Source organism: Pan troglodytes, chromosome 4 (genome assembly GCF_028858775.2).
Source record: "Pan troglodytes isolate AG18354 chromosome 4, NHGRI_mPanTro3-v2.0_pri, whole genome shotgun sequence".
In the NCBI taxonomy this organism is placed as follows: domain Eukaryota; kingdom Metazoa; phylum Chordata; class Mammalia; order Primates; family Hominidae; genus Pan; species Pan troglodytes.
Window position 1 is genome coordinate 36986718 of NC_072402.2, and position 13283 is coordinate 37000000.

A 13283-nucleotide genomic window follows, 5' to 3' on the forward strand; every position below is an offset into this window, starting at 1 on the left:
GCCTAAATCACAGTTTAGATGCTCCAAATTATTAAATCAGTATCATGCAAATCTCAGTCAGTGGGTGTTAAGTACTAGAGAAACGGGTAAGGGGAAGTGCTTTAGGCCAGAACTATAGCTACCATAGCTGATTGAAGTTCCCATTTTAACTTTCCCTCTTCCAGAGAGGAAAAACCACCCTTATCTGCAGAAACACAATGGAAAGACAGAGCAGAAACAGTGATCATTGGAGGTGGCTGTGTTGGTGTGAGTCTGGCTTATCACCTGGCCAAAGCAGGGATGAAAGATGTGGTCCTGCTGGAGAAATCAGAGCTCACGGCTGGATCTACCTGGCACGCAGTAAGAAAAGCACCCCAAACTGTCATAAGCGTGGAATTGTGCATGAGTAAAGTCCATTTCCTTCCCATTCACAACTCCCAACTGTGAGCTCTTTAGAGTGCGTTCCCCTTCAATAGCGTTGGAAGTGCAGTTGTAGTTTAACTGGTGTACTTCCAGATGACGACCAATATTTATGATGTCTTTATCTTGAACAGATGGCTTCTGGATTCGAATCCTGGCTTTGCAATTTTCTACCCTTGTGTGACTTTTGGCAAGTTACATACGTTTCCATTTTCTGATGTCTTAATAGGAATATTAATAGTACTTACCTAATAGGATTGTGATGAAGATTGAGTTAACATGTGCAAAATTATTAAACACAAGGTATTGGATAATAAATGTCGGCTTTATATGGAAGGATACTGTCTGGGTGAGCCTGGATATGGGCCCAAGATCTTTACCTATACTCCCCTCACCTGCATTTGGTGGTCCTTTTATTTACTTATGGTTTTATTTATTTTTATTTTTTATTTTTTATTTTTTTTGAAATGGAGTCTCGCTGTTCCCAGGCTGGAGTGCAATGGCGCGATCTCGGCTCACTGCAACTTCCGCCTCCCAGGTTCAAGCGATTCTCTTGCCTCAGCCTTCTGAGTAGCTGCGACTACAGGTGCACACCACCACACCCAGCTAATTTTTGTATTTTTAGTAGAGACGGGGTTTCACCGTGTTGGTCAGGCTGGTCTCGATCTCTTGACCTCATGATCCGCCTGCCTTGGCCTCCCAAAGTGCTGAGATTACAGGAGTGAACCACTGCGCCTGGCCTTATGGTTTTAATTTTATGCTGTGAGATGATAGTTTGGCCCCCTGAGGACTTGAATATGAGGACTGCAAAAGTGTGGCACAGCTTTTGTGTTACATGAGACACAGGCCAAGTCAGTCTTGCATTCTTCATGGTATGCTTAATTGTTCCAGGGCTGCGCCATAATTGGCTAGGCTTACCTGGAAAGCTGCCCACGTAGATGAAGGGATTGACACTGCTGTCATATTGCCAAACCAGGGATTTCTGACATCATTTAGGGATGGGAGAGGAAGTTTTTAGGACTGCTGGTGCAGTTTTCTTTTGGGCAGCGTTAGCCCCTGCTCATCATCCCATTTCATCATTAGCCTTCCTTGGCTGAGAAGAGGGAACCTCACTTTGAGGGGCTTTTTGACATCTACTATGTGCTCAAAGTATAGGGTGGAGAGTCTAGCATGAAAAGGATTGCCTGCTTCCAGCTGAATCTGGGGGAGAGTGCTGCCCAGACTTAAAAGCCCAAAGACCTTGCCCTTGTGGAACTCACATTCTGGTGGGGCAGGCAGAAAACACCTATCAATGCTACAGAGTAATCACCATGAAGAAAAGTAAAATACAGTCAAGGATGCAAAATGATGGAGGAGGAGAAGAAGGAGGTGCTAGGGAGGATGTTTCAAAGAGGCGACCTGCCAACAGAGACCAGGGAGCAGTGAGCCAGGGGGCCATGAGGCTATTCCGGAAAGATCATTTAGGCAGGGAAATGTAGGCAAGTGGAAATACCCTTCGAGGGAGGGCTTACACCCTCTCACCACTTCTGAATTGTTACTGAGGGCATACACTTTAATGTTTGAATTACTTATTTGCTCACTTATATACTGATTTAATGTGACCTGCATTGGATTTTATCACTATTATTATTATCATTATTTTTTGAGACAGGGTCTTTCTCTGTTGCCCAGGCTGGAGTGCAGTGGTGCAATCATAGCTCACTATAAGCACAAACTCCTGGGCTCAAGCAATCCTCCCAATTAGCTAGGATTATACAGGTGTGCGCTACCATGCCCAGCTATTTTCTTAATTTTTTTAGAAATGGGGGTCTCACTATGTTGCCCGGGCTGGTCTTGAACTCCTGGCCTCAAATCATCCTCCAGCCTCAACCTCCCAAGACTTTAGAATTACAGGCATGAGCCATCGCACCTGGCCTGACCTGCATTTTAGAAGAGGTTATGGGATTCCTTGAAATTTTATTTCTTAGATGTCCCATGAATAAAGAGCAACATACCCTTAATCTAAAAGTTAACTATGCAAAATATTTTTTTCTTAAACACAAAGATACCAAAGTGAGTGGGGAAAGGCATTATCCTGCTTTGCATACAAGGTATTAGGGTATGGTTTACAAAATAAGGATCCATGCAATGTGAGTTCAAGGTGGAATCAGGCATCAGAAGCCAGGTTATTTGGCCCCCTTGGAATAAAAGAGAGTTGTCCTAGGAAGTTGATTCTAGGGTTTTTTGCAAGTCAAAGATGCCTCCCTCTGAGCAGCAGCATGAAGAAATCCAACATATTAGGTGTTGTGTGTGTGTGTGTGTGTGTGTGTGTATGTGTGTTTGAGACAGAGTTTCACTCTGTCACCCAGGCTGGAGTGCAGTGGCGTGATCATGACTCACTGCAGCCTCAACCTACGGGCTCAAGCAATGCTCTCACATCAGCACCTGTAGCTGGGACCACAGGTGTGCACGACCACGCCTTGCTAATTTTTAAAGTTTTTTGTAGAGATTAGGTCTCCCTATGTTGTCCAGGCTGGTCTCAAACTCCTGGGCTCAAGCAGTCCTCCCACTTAAGCCTCCCAAAGTGCTGGGATTATAGGCTTGAGCCACTAAGCCTGGCCACATTGATTTTTTTTTTTTTTTTTTTTGAGACAGAGTCTCACTCTGTTGCCAGGCTGGAGTACAGTGGCATGATCTCAGCTCACTGCAACCTCCATCTCCTGGGTTCAAGTGATTCTCTGCCTCAGCCTACCAAGTAGCTGGGACTACAGGTGCGCACCACCACACCCAGCTAATTTTTGTATTTTTTGTAGAGATGAGGTTTCACCATGTTGGCCAGGATGGTCTCAATCTCTTGACCTCGTGATCTGCCCTGCTCGGCCTCCCAAAGTGCTGGGATTACAGGCGTGAGCCACCGCTTCAGGCTGATATTAGGAATTTTTAACACCGAGATATTTGTGGAGTAGATCTGAGAATAAGGAAGGTTGCAGAGCCAGCTAACAAGAGGCAGACTATAAAAATAAAGGCAGTTTCCCTGAAGCACGATATGTGCTCCGTGAGAGAAGTGTCTGGAGAGTGTGGGAATCAAATGCTTGGAGAGGAAAGCACAGCCTGCAAAGTGAATCTTCTAAATGGAAGCACAAATCCATAAATCCTAAGGTTTTAACAAGACTGCTTTGTCAGCTCATGATATACCTAATAGGATAGAGCATTTCATGTGGATGCAGGGAAACAAGAGAGGATGGAGTAAGAAGGAAGTTTGGAGCTTGGGATCCCGAGAAGGGGCTGCCCTTGGGGATGGTACCAAAGTAGATGTTTGGAGAGCTGAGGACTAAAGATTCAGGATGATCCATTTGGGGTGTAGGAGGTGATATAAGAACTTTCCATTTGTTTTTGTCTGCAAATGTAAGAAAGAAGTTAAGCTTTACTGATATTTATAAATAACCCTCACATTTGATGTGGATGATGTGTTGTGTATGATTTCAAGGTTGACTACGCGGGAGGTTGGCACTTCATGATGGGAGTGTCCTCATTCTTTCTCTTGTCTTCTGTATACCATCACATGGTGCAGATTGCGTGCTATAGGATATCACCATTGTGATTAGCTTTATAGAAATAGGGCTTTAAATAATATCATGTGTGATGAAAGGGAGAGGGGTGAACTTTGGAGTGTTGTATTACATACAGGTTTCCTGGTTATCTACTAGCAGTAGCTAAAAAGTTGTGAATGCAAATGGCTGCCAGTGATTTCTACATAGCAGATTATATATTTAAAAAAATAGATGCAGCCTGTCCCTTCACAGAAAAAGTGATACTTTCAGTAGGTGAGAAATAATTGCCTTTTGCAAAATAGTCCTGTTGGGAAAACAGCATTTTGAAAAGGGATGTTTGGAAATGTTGGTATTATTATTAGGTTTTCTGCCCCAAAATGATATGTATCACATAGAAAAACTCTCATATATGTGAGAAATAAACTTTTAGTCCATTTCAAATTTTTTCTAAATGAGGAGTTTCAACAGGATTTGTTCCCATTTACTTAAAATACAAAAAATGCAATACCCTCCAACTAGTTTGTAACAACAACAGGCAGACACAAAACATGAAACGTCATAGTCAAATGTGAAGAGAAACCTTCATATGGGTGTGGACTGAGGTAGAGGAAGGGGTGTCAGGATGCAGAGACACAGCCAATCGTGCACTTCTCTCACTTGGGTGTGTGCCTCACTGAGCGGTGTCTTCTGCAGCTATACAACCATTAAAAGCAGTCTCAAAATAACGTAAAGCCAGAACCAGGCCTTCACATCGCTGTATTGCAAACGTTAAGGTAGCACAGATATTTTAATAGTGAAATGTATTAATCACATAGCTCTTGCTAAAATGTTCTTAATAAGCTTCATATTCAAAAGCTTTTCTACACAGTATATAAAATAAAAAGTGTTTTTGAGTACTTCACTTATTCTAAGTTGTTTTGTGTGTTTATGATCTCTATTAATATTTACATATCACATGTAAGGAAAGAAATACACGTATTTTAGTGGTTATATTCAAAACTTTGTGTTGGGTGTAAATGTATGAGTGAAAGATTTGGAGCCACTGGAATATAGGATGGTTTGACATCAGTCACTGGACTTTTTGAGGTAGTAGAGGCTCCTGAGAGAGGGAGAGGTTTGTTAAGGAGACAGGGGAAGCACTAGTTAGCATCCGTTATGCTATCCATTATTTAGCATCCAGGGATGAATTTTCTAACTCCATCATTCCTTTTATCTTATTAATTGTCAGTCTAAGGAAGACCTTTACATTCTCCTGTACTTATTTATTTATTTATCTCAAGAAAGATTTATACATTCTTAATTTATTTGAAGGGTTGTAATTCTTAATGATTATATCTCCGTTTCATCTTCCCTTCCTTATCTTCTCTACCAACTACAATCACTTTTTCCAAACGACAGCTAAACTCCTTTCCTATGACTTCTGTGACCTTTCTGGCATCTTCTCTTTCCCTAGTTTCATAGTTACTATGTGTCTAGGACTCAATCATTTACCCTTGATTTAATTGTTTCCTGTATGAAAGTTTCATAACCTCAGACTATAAAATCCTGAGTGATAAGAACAATGTTTTCTCCTTCTTTCAGGCTTCTCATTTAATATGTCCTCGTTGAAGTCACAGAAGATTAAAACATTGTGCCATCTTCATATTCAAGCCTGGCACTTAAATTAACAAAAGATACCATGTGCAATATCACTTTCAAATAATTTAAATGGAAGCGCTAATATGGGTAGCCCCAAATTTTAAACACAGATTTTAAAAGCCAATATATAAAAGAAAGGGTATAAAAATTAAATAATTTCTATGTCTGAGTGAGAAAATTGAGTCCATATCTTACTTCTGACTATCGTAGCAGCAAGGAAAAGAGGGTAGTGTAAATTGTTCAGTAGAACTGGGAATACTGTTGCGGTAAGGGAGACTAACTTTTCCTTGACAACGAATTTCTAAAAGAATTTGTTACCTACACAAAGTACATTGGGCTAAATGTCTTCGGTAAGAGTTTTTGAAAAAATGAACCAATGTGACCTTTTCACATGAAAGAGAATTAACTTAAAATTTCTGGAGTGAGGGAGAAGAGGATTGCGTAGTGTAGATAGATAATTTTCCAGTGGTCTAGCTTAACCCAGGTATAAAGCTTACAGGATCTTGAGGAGTGGATGGTGATCAGTACCCTAGGCCAGGGCTTGTGATGACCAGATTTCTCAACTGAAAATATATATTGTCAGTTTTATATAGGACATATATATAGGAGATATGTTTAAGACAAAATGGGGGTCACTAGCAGATACCTGAAGGCCAGAGATTCTCTATTATTGAACCAGGAAAGTTTGCATGCACACTGGATACCAACATGTTAAAGCAGCAGGGCATGTTTGGCCATGAAGTTGAAGAGTTTGGCTTACAGGTGCATTGTAATGGAATCCCTTCTCTACTTCCACATGGAGCTGTGCTACTGGATGACCTATAAGCTGGGCCAGGATTTTTCTTAAAAAAAAAAAAAAATCAGCCATGGATATGTCCAGATGTTCGAACAAGTACTGGATGGAAGCCTCAGGGTTTTGGTTATAAAGGATGATTGACAAACTTTAATGGCATATTTGAGTGCAGGAGGATGAAATGCCCACCACTACCATAGAAGTACCTTATAAATACTCCTAAGTAGATTTTACTGTGAACAGATTGTGTTCTGATGAGCTTTCCAGGATAAATTAGCTGCCCAGTGAGGCCCCAGACACTTGAGAGAACCTGCTTCAAATAATTGCTTAGAATTCTTTTTCTGGATTCCACATTACATCTGCCAGATTTGAGAAAAGGAGTTTTAGTGTAGCTAATATTTAGATACTTTTTTCTAAGAATAATCAATCAATATTTATTCAACAAAGATTTGCAGTGTACCACCTATGTGCTCATCAAACAGGTTAAGCTTTGACAAAAGTCTGTTCACCTATTCATCAGGCTCCAGTGATAAGGAATTTTCTAATTCTTAAATTTTGCAATTTCAGGAAAGGGCCAGGAGGGCTGCTCCATTTAAGAGAAGGGTGGAGACTGGGTCAAAGAAGATCCTGTGCTTGTCCATGGTCCTTCTGCTTAAGGGAACACACACATGGTTTGCTGGCTTGAATCCACATTGTATGCCATTCCCCCATTACTTTTTTCTGTTCTTTTTTGAGACAGAGTCTCACTCTGTCACCCAGGCTGGAGTGCAATGGCGTGATCTTGGCTCACTGCAACCTCTGCCTCCCGGGTTCAAGCTATTCTCCTGCCTCAGCCTCCCAAGTAGCTGGGACTGCAGGCTTGCACCACCATGCCTGGCTAATTTTTTGTATTTTTAGTAGAGAAGGGGTTTCTCCATATTGGCCAGGCTGGTCTCAAACTCCTGACCTCAGGTAATCCACCCACCTCGGCCTCCCAAAGTGCTGGGATTACAGGCATGAGCCACCATGCCTGGCCTCCCCCATACTTTTATTTATTTATTTATTGAGATGGAGTTTTGCTCTTTTGCCCAGGCTGGAGTGCAGAGGCGTGATCTTGGCTCACTGCAAGCTCCGCCTTTTAGTTTCAAGCAATTCTGCTGCCTCAGCCTCCCGAGTAGCTGGGATTACAGGTGCCCGCCACCACGCCCAGCTAATTTTTGTATTTTTAATAGAGACGGGGTTTCACCATTTGTATTTTTAATAGAGACGGGGTTTCACCATGTTGGCCAGGCTGGTCTCGAACTCTTGACCTCATGATCTGCCCACCTTGGCCTCCCAACATACTTTTCTATATAGTCATATATAGGACTATATAGCACATAGTCCTAAACCTTCCATCTAAATCATCCCATTTCTGAATCTCTATACAACGCTATCCATGTTAACTTGTAGGGACTTAACATGTATGTTTATTGGCTGGCTCTCACTTTACTCACATAGTTCACATTGCTTCTTAAAACCTGTCATGAGCCTTATGCTCTGGTGTGCTCAAACTGGTGCTGATGTGTTCTTATCCCAAAGGACTGGCTGGTGCTTCTCAGTTTCTTTCCAGCATTAAATTATTGCTTAACAGATAAACTGTCAACATTTTGAGAATGTTAATTTGTTTTCAGTATTTCTTTTCCTCTCTGCTTTTAAGGCAGGTTTAACAACTTACTTTCATCCTGGAATAAACTTGAAGAAAATACATTATGATAGCATCAAACTTTATGAGAAACTGGAAGAAGAAACTGGGCAGGTAAAGGCATTTAACTTGAAACTGTCTGTTAGGTCGGCCTCTCAGAAACATGTAAGATTTCTGAAGGATTTTGATGCATCATTGTGTATGACCGTGTGGAGTGCCTAATGTAGTAGAGGAATATGATGAGAGTTTAAGGTAAGAACCTCTAGAGTCTGCTTTAAAATCAACTTAATTTCTCAAAGTATATTATTCATGTCATGAACCATTCTTTATTTTTTAAATGAAGAAAGAATAAAAAGCAGCTTTCAAAAGTATCTTTAGCCAGTTACTATATCTAGAAACTAAGAAATTGGAGTCTTTCAGCAATTGCATTGCAAAGGATCTGACGATAGAATGTACCAGATTGTCCCATGACTCTGAACAGTACTTCATTAAGAGCCCCTCACTTTCATGTTTATCCCTTCTCATATTTACTCAAACTCTCAAAATAAAATGGCAGGCAAAAGAGTATCCATAGGCTAAGACTGAGGTCTCAAATTTTCCATGTCACTTCCCTTGCCTAAACCATCCAATGGCTCCCCACAGTCTGCCAGACAAAGCCAAAGGATTAGCGTGGCCTTAGGAACATGACCTTTGTCAGCTGACCTCTGCCTGCTGTCCCAACAGTTTCTTTTTCCATTCTTCCCTCTGCTTATCTGCTTCAGCTACTCTCAATAACATATAGTTTTGGAATGTGCTGAGCTCTCTCAAATCACCGCTTTTTGTTTTTGTTGTGTTCTGTTTTCTGCTGCTTCCCCTGGCCCCATCTTCGGCATCCACCTTCCCTGGGGTCACCACCTTTGAGAAGCCTTCCTTGACTTTTCCTGCCTGCTAGGCAGGTCAAAGCTGGAGGTCCCATCTCTTGGTTCTCAGAGCATTTGTGCACACCTCTTTTATAACTTGAATCTCTCTCTATTGTAATTGTTGATTTACTTGTTGGTCCTCCCTACAAGTAACTTGAGGGCAAGGGCTATATCTTTTATCTCTGTAACTGAGTGCTTGGCAAACTGAAGGACTTTAATAAATGTCAAATGAATGTTTACTTCAATTCAGACAATCTAAGCATTGCAACATTTTGATTCTGCATGATCTCTCCTTAAATTTTTTGTCTTTCTCTTTTTCATACAGTTTTTGTTCACGCTGTACATTAACACTCATTCCATGCTACTGTGATTTTGCATTTAGCTGTCTGTCTTCAACTGTGGGGTGTAAATTCCACTTAGGCAGAGTCTTTACCTTTCTTGTTCACCCCTACACCTGTGGGGCTTAGAATAGTGCCTGGCTCCAAACAGGCACTTAGTAAATATGGTAGTTGCTGAATAAGTGTCTTTTAATAAGATGCAAATATTTTAATAGTTATTTCTTTCACTCGTAATAAATCTTTTTGTACAGCTGCATTTTCATTATACTGGAGCAGAACCATGTTTGAGTACCAAACAATGACTTATTTATATGCTCTCACTGGAATTATTGTCACAGGTGGTGGGATTCCATCAGCCAGGTAGTATCAGACTTGCTACCACCCCTGTAAGGGTAGATGAATTTAAATATCAAATGACTCGGACTGGCTGGCATGCAACAGAACAGTATCTCATTGAACCTGAAAAAATTCAAGAGATGTTCCCTTTACTCAACATGAATAAGGTATTTATCTTAAGGGCATTTTTACAATTTGTTGACTTAAGTAAAAATTAGAAAAAGTTATTAAGAAGTTAACTAAAAACAGAAAACTTGGTACACACATTTTAAATGTGGCAAAATCATATGATTAATTTTGGAATTTGGGTAACTTACAAGATGGGCTGTTATATACAGTAAATGATATATAAAAAGGTAATGACAAATCTTGTTAGTTTTTCACCTTGACAATTGATTAAACATTTTCAATACCTTTCCATTATTGTGTCCCCCAGATCTAAGGGTTTCCATACACAAACCTTCTGTTTGAGAACTGCAGAGAGAATGATAACCTGATATGATAAATGTCTAGAAAGACTGTGGTATTAAAATGTTTTAAAAATCAAATTAAGAAATGCCATGGTACGTTGCTCTACAAATATCACCTAGCTTGTAGCTGTACTCCCCTTACAGACTCTGTGCTAGGTACGGATCTAGATTTATACCACATTTGCCTGACAGAACCTACTTGACATGAAATTTAGTGTTTTTTCCTACTGGGTAATAATTCCTTTTGAATAATAATAACAATGGCTAACACTTACTGTAGCACATATTTATGTACCAGTTAGTATGCTAAGTCCTTACATGCATAATTTCATGGCACATATTTATGTACCAGTTAGTATGTTAAGTCCTTACATGCATAATTTCATGTAATCTTCACAATAATAGTATGGGGCAGGCTGGATGCCATGGCTCACTCCTGTAATCCCAGCATGTGGTAAGGCCAAGGTGGGGGGATTGCTTGAGGCGAGGAGTTCAAGATTAGCCTAGGCAACATACTGAGACCTCGTCTCACACACTCACACACACACACAAAATTAACTGAGTGTGGGGTAGTAGGATTCCGTCTGTAGTCCTAGCTACTAGGGAGGCTGAGGCAAGAGGATCTCTTGAGCCCAGGAGTTTGAGGTTATAGTGAGCTATGATTACACTACTGCACTCCAGCCTGAGCAACAAAGTGAGAGCCTGTCTCTAAAATTTCAGAAATAAAAAAAAAGTTTATATCTATATCTACGTTATGTGGTATATATTATTGTTAAACAGGAAATTTTAGCTCAGACAGTTTACATAGTGAGCCCAAGCTCATTCACTAGAAAGAGCTGGAGTAGAGATTTAAACCCATGCTCTCTGACTCCCTTGCATTATACATCTTGCCCAAGTGTATCAGATGGGGCTGTTGGGGAAACACATGCTTATTTCCCTGCTGGTGACCACTGCAGCAGTTCCCATCTCTGAGGGTTTGTATCATTGACTTGGGTGCTAGGGTTGTTTGCCTTTGCGAGTCTTCACAGGCTGCTGGCACTCCCTTGTCTATAGTTGTGTGTGATACCAGTGTGATGGCAGATTGGTGTTGCACTGCATTGTCTGCATTGAAATTTTACCTCCACTACCAGTAAGGATATACTTACATTTGTTTATATGTCAATCCTGAATGCTTTACTGGAACTCCTCACTATCATGAATTTTTCTCAAGGGCATTCATTAAGCAATGGGAATATGTGTGAAGGGTATTCTCTGCATCTGGGAGAAGGTACCAAACCAAACAGATGTGGGATCACTACAACGAGGTCCTATCCATTATAAAACACCTGTGTGACATTTGGAAGTCTTTAGAAATGTGAATTCCCTTAAAATAGAAAGTCCCTTGCACAAGACCTATAATAAATGAAAGGATTGAATTCGTAATCAAAAACTTCCCACAAAGAAAACCCCAGGCCTGGATGACTTCACTAGTTAATTTGACCAGATATGTAGAGAAGACTTAATGCCAATCTCTCTCAAACTCTTCCAAAATAGAAGAGTGAATGCCTCTCAACTCATTCTATGAGGCCAGTATTGCCCTGATAACAAAATCAGACAAAGGCATCCCCCCAAAAAGAAAGACTGGTATCCCTTTTGAACATAGATACAAAAATCCTCAACAAAATACTAGCAAACTGAATTCAGCAACATATAAAACAGATTATGCAGTATGACCAAATGGAATGTATTCCAGGAATGCAGGGTTGGTTTAACATCTAAAAATTAATCAATGTAACAATACCACATTAATAGAATAAAGGACAAAACTACACAATTATTTCAGTAGATACAGAAACGACATTTGACAAAAGCTCCTTGCTTGTATTTGGTGCTCAGCCAATTTTTGTTGAATAGATGAGACCCATATATAATACTTCACTGATCATTCTATCAACCTATCCCATCTGAGTTTCATTCTTCTTTGTTTTCCCCACAGTACCTTGCCTGAAGGCCTAAAACAAAGTAGATATGCAAGAATTAATTGTTGAATGATTGAATCAAACATAAATTTCCTGACACCAGATATATCATTTAACATGTGAATTTATTAACAGTATTAAAAATTAAATATAAATTATAATTGATATATCAGTTGGAATTAGATTTGTCTTCAAATGTCAGAAACCAAAATAAGAAGGTGTAAACAAGATAGAGGTTTATTTCTCTTTCTTTTCAGCAGTCCAGGACTTGAATGGTGGCTTTTTCATGAAGTCTTCAGGGACCCAGTCACTTTCCAGATCAAGAAACACTTTTGAAGTCCAGTTTTACTAAACGTTTACTAGCAGGATATATTTTTACTGAGTAATAAGTATATGTTTGTTTGAGTATTGACTCTGGTATGATTGATTTAGGTTTTAGCTGGATTGTATAATCCTGGAGATGGTCACATTGATCCTTATTCTCTAACTATGGCACTGGCTGCTGGGGCTAGGAAATATGGTGCCCTTTTAAAATATCCTGCACCAGTAACTTCTCTGAAAGCCAGGTCAGATGGAACATGGGACGTTGAAACACCACAGGGGTCTATGAGAGCAAATAGAATTGTGAATGCTGCAGGTAAGCATATCATTTTTTTGAAATTTGTGTTTTTTAAGTGCCAAAGAAAGAAGATATTTAGCCGTAATGTTTTGTACGATGGACGTTGTCATGAAGCACTGTGATGCTCCCAAGTTAAACATTTTGTCTGTTTCTAAGTGACAAAGCCCTCCCTCTATCACTTTGCTCTTGGTGGATGCGCTATCACTCTGTCCTTGGTTATCCAAAAAAAGTTGCTTATTTTCTCCATTCTGCATTTTATTTTGCTCCAGATTGTGTTTTTCCAAATTATGTTTATTTTTCCTTCCTGTATTCACTGTTTCTCTATATGAATAACCAGATTCTAGTGTTGAAGTTCATAAGCATCCTCTTTGTGTCCAATTTGCTTTTTAGGGCAGATTTGATCATTTGGGTTCTCTCTCATCCATTGCTGATGACTTTTGACTCTAGTTGAAAAAGTTTTTAAATGCTTTTCCTTCTAGAACATTATTAAACATATTTCATAATCTTCTCTTTTTGTTGTTCTGTTACAGTTTGGACTCAGAGTAGTGAAGCCAAAAGGGATATTTGGGATAATCCAACAACACACTCATTTTCATTTGCAGAGGCAAGGTCCAAAAGGGTCATGTTACTTGGCCAAGCG

At 40.0% G+C, this 13283-nt stretch overlaps 1 protein-coding gene across 5 annotated transcripts in view; it reads left to right on the forward strand.

Moving 5' to 3' along the window:
• Nucleotides 1-13283, forward strand: part of DMGDH (dimethylglycine dehydrogenase) — a 112774-nt gene that overhangs the window by 46219 nt on the left and 53272 nt on the right. For 4 of the 5 annotated variants that reach the window (XM_063811138.1, XM_063811137.1, XM_526883.9 and 1 more), the window contains 4 exons: nt 165-339; nt 8039-8137; nt 9599-9763; nt 12457-12661. In XM_063811138.1, coding sequence (XP_063667208.1) covers nt 280-339; nt 8039-8137; nt 9599-9763; nt 12457-12661 — 529 coding nt within the window. In that variant the 5' untranslated portion in view covers nt 165-279. The remainder of the gene's footprint in view (nt 1-164; nt 340-8038; nt 8138-9598; nt 9764-12456; nt 12662-13283) is intronic. The other variant, XM_054684271.2, reaches the window with a different exon arrangement.